Genomic DNA, 16,229 nt, shown 5'->3' on the forward strand with positions numbered 1-16,229 from the left:
AGCATCATCCATCTAACATCCCCCCTCCCCATAGAGCGTCATCTATCTAACATTGCTCCCTCTTCCCCAGACAGCATCGTCCGTTCTAATCATCGCTCCCTGCTTCCCCAGACAGCATTTCCATCTAACATCCCCCCTCCCCATAGAGCGTCATCTATCTAACATCGCTACCTCTCTCCCAGACACCATCGTCCATCTAACATCATTCCCTCTTCCCAACAGCATCATCCGTCATCATCCCTCATCTTCCCAACAGCATCGTCCATCTAACTCACTACCTCTTCCCCAGACAGCATCGTCCGTCTAACATCGCTCCCTCTTCCCAGACAGCATCTTCCATCTAACATCCCCCTCCCCATAGAGCGTCATCTATCTAACATCGCTACCTCTTCCCCAGACACCATCGTCCATCTAACATCTCCTCTCCCCAGACAGCTCGTCCATCTAACATCACTCCCTCTTCCCCAGACAGCATCATCCGTCTATCATCACTCACTCTTCCCCAGAAAAATTGTCCATCCAACATCACTCACTCTTCCCCAGACAGCATCGTCCATCTAAATCGCTCCTCTTCCCAGACAGCATCGTCCATCTAACATCGCTCCCCTCTTCCCCAGACGGCATCGTCCACTAACACTCGCTCCCTCTTCCCCAGACAGCATCGTCCATCTAACATCGCTCCCTTCACCCCAGACAGCATCGTCCATCTAACATCGCTCCCTCACCTCCCCAGACAGCACTCGTCCATCTAACATCGCTCCCCGTCTTCCCCAGCAGCATCGTCCATCTAACATCGCTCCCTCAACGTCCCTCAGACAGCATCGTCCATCTAACATCGCTCCCTCACCAGACAGCATCGTCCATCTAACATCGCTCCCTCAACCCCGAGACAGCATCGTCCATCTAACATCGCTCCCTCACCCCCAGACAGCATCGTCCATCTAACGTCGCTCCCTCTTCCCCTGGATGGCACATTATTAGGACCATAGAGATCCTATTAAATTACTATTATTATTATTCTAATTCCTAATTCTATGGTTAGGACACACTCCTTAACCACACATGGCTCTGTGTTAACTCCTATTACTACGAACATCAGAGCTGGTCTGTCACACCCTGATCTGTTTCACCTGTCTTTGTGCTTGTCTCAACCCCCTCCAGGTGTCACCAATCTTCCCCATTATCCCCAGTGTATTTATACCTGTGTTCTCTGTTTGTTTGTTGCCAGTAAAAAAAAAAAGTGAAACCTACCAGCATTTTCCCCCTTCCTCTTGTCTGTTCTAGTTCCTGTTTTCTAGTTTGTCCCGGTTTTGACCATTCTACCTGCTCTGACCCTGAGCCTGCCTGCAGTTCTGGACCTTTTGCACCCTACCTGGATTACTGACCTCTGCCTGCCCTTGACCTGTCGTTTTGCCTGCCCCTGTACTAGTAATACACTTTTGTTACTTCGACACTGTCTGCATCTGGGTCTTACCCGAAATGTGATACGGACCCATTTTACCCCCCTCTCCCCTCCACACAGTAAAGACGAATGTGTTTTGGCATCCTTCCTTATGTAAAGCACTGCAAACCCATTCCATAACGTCTCCCCTTGGCCATCTGTTCAAAGGCACACAGAGTTGATGGGATCTCTCAAACATTTGTTATTTTTCCGTAAACAAGGTGATAAAAATCTAGCTGCGGCCTGCAGACCACCTGATTGGTGCTGAGGTACGGATGCAGGGATGGTTACCTTGGAGATAGGGGGGCTGTGGTGGAGAAAGAGAGAGAGGGTCCCTCCTTTTTTACCTCAACTTTGCTTGTTTTGTATATTTCAACTCTACTGTGTACAAAAGGGCAGGGCTCGTTAGGTTTCATAGATTTTCACTCTCTGTTTCCCATCGAAAATCAGCATTAATGTACTGATATAAAAACGTCAACACATTTACTACATTCCCCTAAAGATAGGTACCATTATGATTATAATATGGTTTATGTTTTAAATAAAGGATTAAATGGGGTAATTCACATGGTAAAAAAGCACTGATGTCTGCTGTGAGAATAATACACTATTAAGGTACACTACTTCACAATAATAATAAGGAACATCAGTGCTCAACTCAAACCAAAGGACCTACACAACTTGAAAAGAATAGTTGTGTACACTGACGAAAGCGATAGCTGTAACGGGTCCATGTTTTGGACTTCCACTGCTTAAAAGCTGCTTAAAACAATCACTAAATTAACCCCCTTTCCTGCCCTCTTTCCGTTGATCCTCAGGTGCATTCCCAGCCGTAGAGTGTGCCTTACAGACATGGTTGACTACCACTGTCCCCAGTATGAGTGTGTTGGTCGTCCCTCCGGCTGTGACTACAGATTCCATATGGTACTGGCTGCGCCAGATTACAGTGAGACCCAATCTTGTGCGTCGGTCCAGATGGAACAAGACCTATGCTCATATGGGCACTGTAGGTAACACCTAGACACAGGATTATATTACAATATGTACCCGTACCATGTCAAATTGCAAACCGTTTTGGTCAGCACACGTGTTTAGCAGATGTTATTGGGCGTTGGTGAGCCGATAATTGTTGTGTGCTTCTAGTCTCGACAGTGGCAGAATATCTAACATGTATCTAACAATTCCACAACCTAATTATTAGTAAGGAATGGAATTTAATGATATACATTATTAAATATATGGATGAGTAATGAAGCGGCATAGGAAGATCAATAGATGGTATATAAATTACAGCATATAAATATGTGAGTATGAGTGATGGCAGAGCTTTGTAACATTATTTAAAGTGGCATTTATTATCGGAAGATAGTGAGTCCATTGATTAGAGGTGGCAATTATTTCAAGTCTGTGTGTAGGCAGCAGCCTCTCTGTGTTTGGTGATGGCTGTTTAACAGTCTGATGTTCCTTGAGATAGGAAGCTGTTTTCCAGTCTCTCTGTCCCAGCTTTGATGCACTGTACTGGACGCTCGCTTCTGGATGGTAGCGGGGTGAACAGGCAGTGGCTCGGGTGGTTGTTGTCCTTGATGATCTTTTTGGTCTTCCTGTGATCGTGGTGTGTGTAGGTGTCCTGGAGGGCAGGTAGTTTTGCCCTGGTGATGCGTTGGGCAGACGCCACCAGCTGGACTATGCTGGTTTTCTGTTCTGTACCTGATTATTATGACCCACCGTGTTGTCCCAGGTCAAAATGGGTCCTTGATTTAGGGGAAGAGTGGAGGAACTGTGTCTTCAAGGTCATATTTTTAATATGAGGGAGGTAGAACCTGTCCTGCATGGGCCATTGTCGGGTAACAGTTTGTGACAGTTATGCCAAACAATTGTTGAAGTAGAATTTGAAAGTAATTCACTGTCTCAATATTGTGTCTGTTCTCCAAGTTTCCATAAACGTCTGCATTCCAGCCGTAGAGTGTGCCTTACAGACATGGTTGACCTACACTGTCCCCGTATGAGTGTTGTTGGTCCCCTTTCGTCCTTGTATCCGTGTCTGTGACAAGATTCACATGGACCTGGCCTGCGACACAGACAACGTGGAGCACCCCAACCTCTGTCAGCTCCTCCAGATGGACACGTCAGTGGACACCAACCTTTTCTGAGTCAAGATCACTTTCTGAGTCAAAATGCATGTCGAGATCTGCCGCTCGAATTTTTTATTAACATGACTTAAAAAATGTAAGCCTATCGAAACTCGAGTCGCACCGCATTATTTCAGCCTCATGCACAAATTCATGTTGTTACTCCTATGAACAGAGAAAGTGAAATATTCCTTGATATTAAAAATACCCAAGCCGCTAATAATACCAACAACACAAGCCTATAGATACATTTTCCTACTCATTCATTACTGCTGCACTGCTTGTTGTAGCGCTGAGAGGTAATAGGAAGAACGTGCATTTTATGGGTTTTACAAGTGTTGAATACAAAATCTTGACAGTGCTGAGTAAGAACTTAAACATGAACTCACTCATAGAAACAGCAGCTCTTTGCTGTATTCGTTGACAGTCTCTCTCTATTCATGGTTTTAAACGTTTTGAAATCTCACAGTATCGATTTTGCCGTAGCTGTATTGTATGCTGCTACGTTACTGGAGACTCGGTCATCTGAGCAATCTGATTGGCCAGCGGTGGAATAGTGCACTTGATTTCCTTTCCATGCCCACCGGGAAGGCAGAGTTTGTACCTTCAGACACATGAAGTGGCAACAGTTTGCCTACCCGGCGCTCAGGGCAGCTGAATTTGCTGCACCTATCACCAACAGCCCGAGACTAATAATAAAAAAAGGAAGTCAAGGCTTTATCATTGTGTTTTTTACAGAAATGTTTGGCGATCGACTAGAAATGCCTTGGAGATCGATCGCGATCGACTGGTTGGTGACCACTGCGCTAAATTGACTGTAAATGTTGACAGTGTTTAAGGGCTTTTGGACATTTCAATACATGTAATTCAGTTGTGATGAAAAGGCATGCCAGAACTCATAAGGAGAGGCAGCAATAGGTAGCATTGTAACACCTGCCTGATAGCATTACACAGTCAGCTATTTGAACATCGCCCTACTGGAGGGAGCTGCACAGCTTTTAGTCAATCACACAGAGATAATCCCTGTCTTTAGAGTCTCTGAAAAGCTTTTCTCTGTTTGTGTTCGTGAACGCTTAAATGGAGAGCCTGCATTCAGAGGTAGGATAACACGTCCCAGCTGTTGCAACACAAACACACACACACACACACACTCCAAATTTGCATATCCATATCCTTCCTCCAGTAACTGACTGAGTATGTATGTTTTTGCCATGGTTTATGAGAGGAGGCAGATATCCCAGCCCACCAAAAGCTGAACTACCCTATGGTTTTGTCTAATAAAATAATATGTTGCATTTAGGTTCTTAGTCTGCCCATGCACTTAGTCTACCTGCAGACACATACATCTCCTGTGTAGGACTGTGTTTGTACATGATACAGGCAAAATCCCCCCATGTTTGTGTGTGTTTGTGAAAGTGGAGAATTAAAGCTGAAAGTTGAATTCAAGTGGTTATTTAGTTTTTAGGGCCTGGTAGGATAATGTTTCTCCATTGCGGTCGCTCGCAACGTCAGTCTGATGGCGTCTCGCCTCGGTAGCTCTGAGCAGTGGCTCCATCAGTGGAACAGACCGGATTTAGTTTTATACCCGTTTAAGGTAGACGACAACCCATTAAAAACCCACTTCAGTCCCGGTGTCAAGTCACCGAACCAAGAGGCACGCAATCAAACCGTTTGCAGTGATGTAGGAGAACTTAACTGCCCTCCCCCTCTCTGAGAGTATTGATGAGGTACAGAGCAATTCAAAGAAAACCAATACACTTGGTGTGATATATAAAAAATGGCCTCCCTATGTAACTAATTGGAGTAGCCTACCTTGATTAAGTTTATCTGGATATGAGTGATGTATTATGAAGTGTAGAAAGGTCACGTCTATTTATGTTTTAATATATGATATTTTTCACAAAATACATTAATAAGGGCTGAATCCTAACTCAAACTTTCTTGTGTATGTGTTTGTGTTCTGTGCAGGATGCCTGTAAAAAGGCGCGGCCTGTGTGCGGCCACAACGGCGAGACGTACAACACAGTGTGCGAGGCCTACTCGGACCGCGTTGCCGTGGACTACCAGGGGCGGTGCCACGCCGTGGGGGCGGTGGCAGAGTTTGCCTCTGACTCAGGCTGTGACATGATCCCCTGCCCAGCCCTGTCCACCCAGGGCTGCATCCCTGTCACACCACCCGGTCAGTACAATAGAGACAGAAATAATATAGTATCTAATGTTTTATTTAATTCTGTGGTCAGTACACTCAGTGGCGCAGCCACGTTCACTTTGACATGTAAGGCTCTCATGTTATACATAGGATTTGTCCACACAGGAACACAAATCTTATTACGATATTGTTGTGATTGACTCCTAACCTCTGACCTCTGACATCTTGGTGGCAACCCCCTCCTCTCACAGGTGCATGCTGTCCTCTGTGTGCGGGCATGCTGCAGATCCTGTGGAACAAGGAGCAGATTAATAACTTCGCTAAGGTCAGCACCTTCTGACATGCTCCTCACTTATTTGGGTTCCAGGCTGTGTTCCATTTCAGAAATGTTGTCCCCTTCCCTCTCACTCACTCACTTTTCCATCCAGCTGGCTGCTTTGTTGGATTTTAATGGATTTGAACATTAAAAGGAGGGTTGAAAGGTTCCCTGTTGTGTTATATATTTTAGAGAATTCAATTCTCAATGTTGTAAAATTACGAACAATTGTTTTGCTGCATATCTGAATCTAAACTGTGGACACTACTTTGTGGATTGAAGAGGACTGTCTATGTATATGTAGGGTTGCAAAATTTAGGAACATTTCAATAAATTCCCTGGTTTTCCAGAAATCATGGTTGGAGAATTCTGGATTTCCTGCTTATTACCTCCTAATTCCCGGAATCCTAAAGACTGAGCATGAGGAAAACCCAGGGAATTTATTGAAAGTTTCCAAAAATGTGCAACCTTAGGTATAAGTAATAGCTCCACCAACTGCGGAATGCTGTGTGCAGGCTTTTGTTATACGCCCCTGCTCCTACACACTAGATTCTGCTAATCAAGGGCATAGAGTCAGGTATGTTAGTGCAGGGCTGGAATAAAAGCCTGCAAACCCAGTTGACTAGGTCTTACTCAACTGGGATTAGCCACCCCCTTGGCATCGACTGTTGATTTTGAACTGTAATGACACCAAACGACCACTAGAGTGAGGCATAGATCCAAAATACCAAGCATCAACATCACATGTCTTCCTCTGGAATTCTTCGCCCGTTTGAAATGACTGGGTCGGGCTGCAGCTTAAGAGCAAATGCCCAGAAATGCCTCGTATACATGCTTATAACAGCTAATAAGCTAAAACATGTCATTCAAAGCAGGTTCATTATAAACCTGGGCTATTAGTCTAATCTCCAACACAAACATCTTATCAACGTTAAGTCCAGAACATAAACCTGCTAATTGCAAACAAATTGCCTTTGGATTTGGGCCTAGACGACATGACTCACTCAGACAAGCAATGGATATACACATCATAGTTTTTCCAACCTATCCTCCATATTGGTGTCAAACATTCCATGACAGCAGGCACTATACTGTAATACATTCATTGCCCTTTCAACTACTGTTCACAAAGGTATTTCATATTTCTTAATAATTGGGGATGAATAACATGTATTCACCACATTCAGCACGAACTTGAAGAAACCCGCAGTTCAGTCTTCCTTTATCTGCAATGAATTGAATCTCAAACTTTTCCCCCTCTGGCTCTGGTTCTGTGCGACTGTGTTTGTCCTCCTGGTTTGGTGTTGCAGTTGAACAGGAAGCAGCCAGTGACGGTCCATGACATCCTGAGGATCCTGCGTCTCCACATCTCCGTGCCGCAGTGTGACATCTTCGGCTACCTGAGCATCGACTCAGAGATCATCATCCTCATCGTCCCCGTGGACCAGCAGCCCACCCCGCTGCAGGTACGATCACTTACGCAGACACTGAGCTAGCTAGTTTGCGGTGCACGCTAATAGCTTTCCATCGGTGATGTCACCAGCTCTGAGACCTTGAAGTAGACTTCAATGCCTGCGGCTTTTGTGAAGTGACAGGTAATGATGCTTTGTGGGTGTTCAGAGGGTCCCTGGTTTGAGCCCAGGATGGGGCAAACCAGGTGTCTGTCTGTCTTTCTCTCTCACACACTCTCTGTCTGCCTGTCTGTCTGTCATTCACTCACTCTCTCTCACAGAGACGTGTCGACTGTCCTTCGTTCACAATAGATAAGCCTGGTGCTCTGGCTACATGAGCTTCCTCTCAGACTGACAACAATTGATTCCCTACTTGTAGGCCTATTCTTCAGTGTTCCAAGGCCAAGTAGTGCACTATATAGCGAATTGGGTGCCATTTGAGACACATCCTTTGTTTTACTTCCTGGTTAATGCATGACCTGGAGCCTAATCAGCATAGCATACACTACACCTTGGGGCCAGATCATCCCATCATGGTGTTGTGAACGCTTTTGTTTCCTACGCAGAACTGAGCCCTCTGTTTCTCCACCCCCATCCCCAACCCACACTCCCATGCTTCTCTATGAGCGCAGTGAATTTCACAGTGATTACAGTAGAAGAGAGGAGGCATTTGTTAACAAGCTGATCATTCACACAGAGGATGCCCACAGGGCAGTGTTTACAGACATGGGATATTCCGTAATGGGGTTGGAGGACACTTTTGGGATTATTTTCTCATAGATTCTGAATAGAGATCACGATTATTTGGATTTTTTTTATTCGGCTTATATCTCAAACTCAAAAAATGTGTTTGGTGGTAACCTTTTCACCACAAATGTACCAGCTGGACTGCCTAATATCTCTCTCTCTGGTTCCTCCTGTTTGAAATGTAGTTCAGATAACATGTTTTGACATGCTTGTGGTTAGTCTGATGGGGTTCATGGAGAGGAGCGTAGTGAGTTGTGACACAGCCTGTAGACTAGCCTTCTGGTGGCTCTGTAGTGAATATGAACTAATGGTTCAGTCACACAGATGTCCCAGGGGTGTGTGCTCAGTACAGTGAAATGTTTGAACAGAGCTGCCTGAAACGACTCCGTAATTCTACACGAGAGACAATCATATTGGTTCTGCAACAATACATCAATTGCTGTCTGACGGTTCTGTGACGTTGGGCCCTCCTGAACAGGGACTTTATCGGGGAGGGCACAGGAGTCATAATAAACATGTCTGGGCCAATATTTCCCTGTTATTTGTTCAACTGCTGTCTCCAGTTCTCTCTGAAAATAGGTTTCATTTCAATGACTAAGCTGGATAAATAAAGGTTAAACACAAAGATTTTCTAAACGCCTCATGAGCCCGGAGACCCAAACCTCCTCTTACTGGGGGACTAATCAAAGTCCTCTCTCAGAATCTCTCTCACTCTACTGGGGCAAATAATCAGACATCTCATCACTACCGTCTAGGGTGAAACGCCCAAATGAAGTTATTTTGCACACCCTTTCCACCCATTGTATTGCTGTCTCTGCAAAAACAGCCCTGAGCGATAATGATCGATGCAAACCGGCGAATGGAGGTCATAGCCAGGCTTGCATCATTCTCTCTATGACTCTATTCATAGGAACTATCTGTCAATAATGTGGGCTTTTAGGGGGTTCGTTAGGATTGTTTCATACACAAATAAAGAGCCTGGTTTGGTACACGTTTGTACCAAAATAACATTTTCAGAAGGGAATAAAGATACACACACACACAAACAAAAGCATAGAAAACTGTGGGAGGAGGACTGTGTGTCTGTAAATTTCACCTGATCATTGTGTGTGTGTGTATCCCGTCTCAGATTGAAGCCTGCAGCATGGAGGCGGAGAAGATCGACTCACTCATCAACTACGGCAGCCCCACCCTGGTCTCCCATGTTCCTCTGTCTGCCTTCCTCACCTCCGAGGTCTCCATCTCCACCATCAGGTCCGCGGGCCACGCCAGCTCAACGCCCTCCTCCCTGCCAATCTTCTTCTGCCTCGCCCTGGGCCTCCTCCTCACTTTAGCACCAGGCCTACCCGAGGCCAAGCTAGCCTCTGCTAGCCAGCCAGGCCCCGCTGGCAGGAGGCTGGGTGTGTTGTGGAGTATTCTGACCCCTTCTCGGGTCATTGCCTGACAGGAAGCATCAGCCTGTAAAAGCCTTGACAATCAATCTCATTAACTCTACTGCACCAGCGTCAACACAATCATGGACGAGAAGCTATGAGATGAATCCTAATTGAACGAGAGAAGCGGAGACACAATCACATTCCAGCTTTGGTTCCACAGAGCTCTATATATCGTTATAAGGAAGATGAGTTTTATCACACAGGGTTTTGTATCCGTTTTATTCTGCAACAGAAGCTCTCTCCTCCTCTAAAGCTGTGGAGTGGGGAGTGTGTGCGGGTGTTTGCCTGCGTGCGTGTGTTTATGCGTATGTGTACGCACAAGTGGTTTATGCGTATGTGTACGAACCTGGTGGTTAAGTCTCAGAGGGGGAGTCAGGTCTAGATGTCAGACAGGTGCGCTCCCAAACACTGACATTTGTCCCAGATAGTCTCAGGGGTGTAATTACCCTGCTCCTCCGCCTCCTCCCCCTCTCCTCCCCTTTCTCCCACTCCCGTTTTACATTTGTACTATTGTAAATAAAGAGCGAGTGGGGAGGTGCTGACTGAGACAGTAATACTGGAACGTGAAACAGGTCAAAGGCAAGCAAGCATTCCCGCTCCGTAGGCTGAAAGACACACACAAGGGATTGTCGTTATTCCTCTAGTGTAGATAAGATATAAAATAAGGAGGAATGACAGCCATGTTTTTAATGAAAATGACAATCATCACTTTACCCATGATGCACATGGGTAGGAACAAAACAAATAGCGACAACATGCTTTGCATATAGTTCCTATATGAAATAAATGCAATAACTTCTTCCGAAATTATTCCGAAATGTTCTATATTTCAAATAAGAAATGGATCGAGATGTGATTCAATATGTGCCATTTTCTAAATGTTTTATTCTTGCATGATGACAATTATGAAGTGTTTTTACTCCAGAATGTATTGTACTATGTTTGTCCTGTCCCCACGTTTGATTTGATGTTGTCTCTATGCCTACGCAACACGAAGTGTCCCCGTTTTTTTACAGTATTATCGTGCTAGGCAGCTTTGTAGCAGCAAACCCTTCAAGGGTCCTTGTAGTATTGTATCTGTTTCCGAGGGATTTAAACTCAGTTTGTAGTTGTTTTTATGTTATCGAGTGTTCATATTGCCAATGTTTAGAAAGAGTAGAGCTGTAGACACTTAAGCATTATGTTAATCATCACTGTATTGCATCATTGTCTCGGTGGAGATGGCAGTACTTGCAATGTGTTTGTAAAATGCCAACAGAATGCATATTTTATAAAATATAAAATCCTACAATCAAACAGAAGGTTGCTTGTTGTTGTACATTTCATCATCTTAACTCCTTAGGAAGAATAATTTAAGTTTGAAAGATTCCACATTGAAGCAGAGTGACAAATAAAATCTATTGCATCAATCCAGTCACATTAATATGCTGTTCTCTATAGAGCATGAGAACTTCTCATTTGTCTTCTTCATCCTCCCTCCTCAAAAAGTGTTCCAAAGTTCCTCCTCTCAAATCTTCTCCTCAAATGCGTTGTGAGCTGGAGGCAAGGAAGGAGGACACGAGGAATCTAAGGAAAGACAAATGAGAAAGAGCCAAAGCCTTCCCAAACCACTAGGCAGGTAGCCTTCCCAAACCACTAGGCAGGTAGCCTTCCCAAACCACTAGGCAGGTAGCCTTCCCAAACCACTAGGCAGGTAGCCTACTGGTTAGAGCATTGGACTTGTAACTGAAAGGTTGCAGGATTGAATCCCTGAGCTGACAAGCTACAAATCTGTTGTTCTGCACCTGAACAAGGCAGTTAACCCACTTCCACGGCTGTCATTGAAAATAAGAATTTGTTCTTAACTGACTTGCCTAGTTAAATAAAGGTAAAATAAAAATGTATCCTCTAACATGCAATTACATACTATCACCACATGGGGGTGTCTGGCTCTGGCACAGCCTCTAAGGTGGTTGAGTGCTGTAGATAGTGACCTGTAATGATGTAGTACTCTCCTACAGGGCTGGCTGTGATGGGAGTAAGGAAACAAGTGTCTACTTCCTCAACATTTCCTAGGGCCCCTCGTAGGTAGTGCTCCAGAGAGCAGATGTGGAAGTGGAAACCCCTAGTGCCTGATAAAGGCCTTGGCGGCTCCCCTTTGATCCAACGTTGATTTACACGCTTATCTATCCACTGTGTAAATAATGATGATGAGAAGCCTCCTCTCAGTGTGTGTGACCTGCTCTTGAGAATTTGGGCTGGTGTGTGTCTGCTTGAAATGTGTTGAACTTTTATTTAGTGGGATGAACTCGATCACCTCTCTCCAAGAGCAGAAATTTATCCAGATGTAGAATTGGTTCCTAAAACTTTTTTTCCTGATCCATTTAGAGCATTGGGCAAGTAACCAAAAGGTTGCTGGATCGAGTCCCTGAGCTGACAAGGTAAAAATATGTTGTTCTGCCCCTGAGCAAGGCAGTTAACGCACTGTTCCCCGGTGCTGGAAGACGTGCATGTCGATTATGGCAGCCCCCCGCACCTCTCTGACTCAGAGGGGTTCGGTTAAATGCGGAAGACACATTTCAGTTGAATGCATTCAGTTGTACAACTGACTAGGTATCCCTCTTTCCCTTTCCCATTGCTGACCTACCTAACCCCAACACTCTTAGGTAAAAGGCAGTGGCTAGTACCTATTGACCATACAGTAATGTGCTGTGATGAGTAATGACACAAATCATGAGCTGGCTTGGGGAGTCGTGATGTAGATTCCAGTGGGGTCTAGGGAGGAGCGGAGATGAACTTGCTTTTCCAGGAATTTTCCTGAATGTGATATCCCATTGAAGAAGCTGAGCACCGGTGCCTGAGAATGCTTTTGGTTAATCCCTCAAAGTGAACGACCATGTGAACGCCTAACTAGCCTGTGCCCAAGTCGCCAAAGGCCGTATCTGGAGTCTCCTGCCTCTCTAACTCTAGCTTTTAAATGAACCTGTTGGCCTACTGCACGAGTGGAAACTCATCTATTCTCGCAGGTTCTGTAATGCAGTGTATAAGAATGTTGTCCTGTAGTGCACTCTATTAAATTACAGCTACACAGTCACTTTCCTTTCCTCCGTAATTATGATCGTAATGGATTCAATTAATGTACAGAATCTGCTTTCATTTACAGGTCCCAACGCTCTTTCCATCACTCATCACTGTACATCACTTACATAACAGAACCATTGGTATTTTGGTATTTTATTAAGATCCCCATTAGCTTTTGCGAAAGCTACTCTTCCTGGGGTCCACACAAAACATGAAACATGACATAATATAGAACATTAATAGACAAGACCAGCTCAAGGACAGAACTACATCAATTTAAAAATGGCACACGTAGCCTACATATCAGCACATACACATAAACTATCTAGGTCAAATAGGGGAGAGGCATTGTGACTTGAGGTGTTGCTTTATCTGTTTTTATAAACCAGATTTGCTGTTCTATAGTGATGCATGGCTGCCATTTTTTGCCAGATTTCTCCTGCATCAGCAGTAGCCATGGAGAGATGCGAGATGACTATAGGCAATGCTAAGATTCCTGACAGTGGGCTCCATGGCAACCGGAAGATGTTTTGGGTTGGGGGTGCCACTCTTCAGAGTGGCTTATACCAGCATTCATTTGGTATTTTTCTTACATTACAGTTTGTTTCTCAACAAACATTGTTTCTCATTGCTCCTCAGCCATGACCCTGAACATACAGTTGAAGTCGGAAGCTTACATACACCTTAGTCAAATACATTTAAACTCAGTTTTTCACAATTCCTGACATTTAATCTGAGTAAAAATGTCCTGTTTTAGGTCAGTTAGGATCACCACTTTGTTTTAAGAATGTGAAATGTCAAGAATAATATGGGAGAGAATGATTTATTTCAGCTTTTATTTCTTTCATCACATTCCCAGTGGGTCAGAAGTTTACACACTCAATTAGTATTTGGTAGCACTGCCTTAGAATTGTTTAACTTGGGTGAAACGTTTCAGGTAGCCTTCCACAAGCTTCCCACAATAAGTTTGGTGAATTTTGGCCCATTCCTCCTGACAGAGCTGGTGTAACTGAGTCCTGACATTTAATCTGAGTAAAAATGTCCTGTTTTAGGTCAGTTAGGATCACCACTTTGTTTTAAGAAGTGTGAAATGTCAGAATAATAGTGGAGAGAATGATTTATTTCAGCTTTTATTTCTTTCATCACATTCCCAGTGGTCAGAAGTTTACATACACTCAATTAGTATTTGGTAGCACTGCCTTAGAATTGTTTAACTTGGGTGAAACGTTTCAGGTAGCCTTCCACAAGCTTCCCACAATAAGTTTGGTGAATTTTGGCCCATTCCTCCTGACAGAGCTGGTGTAACTGAGTCAGGTTTGTAGGCCTCCTTGCTCGCACACGCTTTTTCAGTTCTGCCCACAAATGTTCTATAGGATTGAGGTCAGGGCTTTGTGATGGCCACTCCAATACCTTGACTTTGTTGTCCATAAGCCATTTTGCCACAACTTTGGAAGTATGCTTGGAGTCATTGTCCATTTGGAAGACCCATTTGTGGCCAAGCTTTAACTTCCTGACTGATGTCTTAAATTGTTGCTTCAATATATCCACATAATTTTCCTCCCTCACGATGCCATTTATTTTGTGAAGTGCACCAGTCCCTCCTGCAGCAAATCACCCCCACAACATGATGCTGCCACCCCCGTGCTTCACGGTTGGGATGGTGTTCTTCAGGTTGCAAGCCTCCCCCTTTTTCCTCCAAATATAACAATGGTCTTTATGGCCATTTTTGTTTCATCAGACCAGAGGACATTTCTCCAAAAAGTACGATCTTTGTCCCCATGTGCAGTTGCAAACCGTAGTCTGGCTTTTTTTATGGTGGTTTTGGAGCAGTGGCTTCTTCCTTGCTGAGCGGCCTTTCAGGCTATGTCGATATACGACTCAATTTACTGTGGATATAGATACCTTTGTACCCGTTTCCTCCAGCATCTTCAAAAGGTCCTTTGCTGTTGTTCTGGGATTGATTTGCACTTATCGCACCAAAGTACGGTCATCTCTAGGAGACAGAACGCGTCTCCTTCCTGAGCAGTATGACGGCTGCATGGTCCCATGGTGTTCATACTTGCGTACTATTGTTTGTACAGATGAACGTGGTACCTACAGGCATTTGGAAATTGCTCCCACGGATGAACCAGACTTGAGGTATTGTCTGATTTCTTTTGATTTTCCCATTATGTTTCACCTTTATTGTCAAGCAAAGAGGCACTGAGTTTGAAGGTAGGCCTTGAAATACATCCACAGGTACACCTCCAATTGACTCAAATTATGTCAATTAGCCTATCAGAAGCTTCTAAAGCCATGACATAATTTTCTGGATTTTTCCGAGCTGTTTAATGGCACAGTCAATTTAGTGCATGTAAACTTCTGACCCACTGGAATTGTGATACAGTGAATTATAAGTGAAATAATCTGTCTGTAAACAATTTTTGGAAAAAATACTTGTGTCATGCACAAAGTAGATGTCCTAACCAACATGCAAAAACTACAGTTGGTTAACAAGAAATTTGTGGAGTGGTTGAAAAACGAGTTTTAATCACTCCAACCTAAGTGTATGTAAACTTCTGACTTCAACTGTAATATAATGCCTAAAGCAATGCTCAACCACAATAGATAGCTCCAGACAAAATGTTCCAACCCTGGTCTATATGAGGCCATAACACTCTACAAATAAGTAAACACCAACACATTCAATTTCATGGCAGAAATTCAAATTTTTGGAAACAGAGAGTGAGTCAGGGTTTACTAGTGTTCTTTTAAATGGCTCCTGTGTTGGTAGTACTCCACAGAATTCCACAGTGTCTTTGGTTTACAGGTGACAGGTTGGGGACACATTGGTGGTGGCAGGCCCCTCTTTAAGTGGTAAATGGGAAGTCACCAGCTGTCCAGGCAAGTATATCTAGGATCCTGCTTGGGAGCCATCTGTGCACCCAGCCCCACATCATTAGTGAGAGAGAGAGTGAAAGAGGTCTGTAGGCTGTGAGGACCAGATTAATATTCACACCTGTCACTCACTCCTGAGATAACCCCCTCCCAGCACCACCTGTCCTGTTTGTTCCTCTCCCTCTCTCACTCAAACTGAAAAGCGCGTCCATTTAAAATTGCCACATTATCGCCACGCATTGTCACAGAAACAGAGACGCAGGTCATGTTTGAATACTCTGAAAAAGCACCCTTTTTTCCTTCCTTCCAACCCACCCTCCTGACAGAGAGAGACTGTTATTAGTGCTCCACCAACTTGAGTCAACACATGGCTAATTTGCACCTCCACCTATCTGTTTATCCTATTTGCATGACCATGTGTAGCTTCGTCCCACAACTATCCATTTAAATTAACATTTATATTAACAATTTTGACTTTGACTTTTAATTTTACAGATGGCATTAATTTGAATGGCTAGATGCGGGATGAAGCTAGGACATTTTATTTTATTTTATTTTACCGTTATTTTACCAGGTAAGTTGACTGAGAACACGTTCTCATTTGCAGCAACGACCTGGGGAAT

General features: G+C 44.1%; 1 protein-coding gene across 1 annotated transcript in view; it reads left to right on the forward strand.

Moving 5' to 3' along the window:
- reck (reversion-inducing-cysteine-rich protein with kazal motifs) overlaps positions 1–10,970 on the forward strand; it is a 53,574-nt gene extending 42,604 nt beyond the window's left edge. Inside the window, 6 exon segments of the mRNA XM_023972493.2 lie at positions 2,260–2,343; positions 3,483–3,570; positions 5,488–5,749; positions 5,971–6,044; positions 7,346–7,501; positions 9,363–10,970. Coding sequence (XP_023828261.2) covers positions 2,260–2,343; positions 3,483–3,570; positions 5,488–5,749; positions 5,971–6,044; positions 7,346–7,501; positions 9,363–9,677 — 979 coding nt within the window. The 3' untranslated portion in view covers positions 9,678–10,970.
- The last annotated feature ends 5,259 nt before the right edge of the window (positions 10,971–16,229 follow it).

This window comes from Salvelinus sp. IW2-2015, linkage group LG27 (genome assembly GCF_002910315.2).
Source record: "Salvelinus sp. IW2-2015 linkage group LG27, ASM291031v2, whole genome shotgun sequence".
NCBI classification, from domain to species: Eukaryota; Metazoa; Chordata; class Actinopteri; order Salmoniformes; family Salmonidae; genus Salvelinus; species Salvelinus sp. IW2-2015.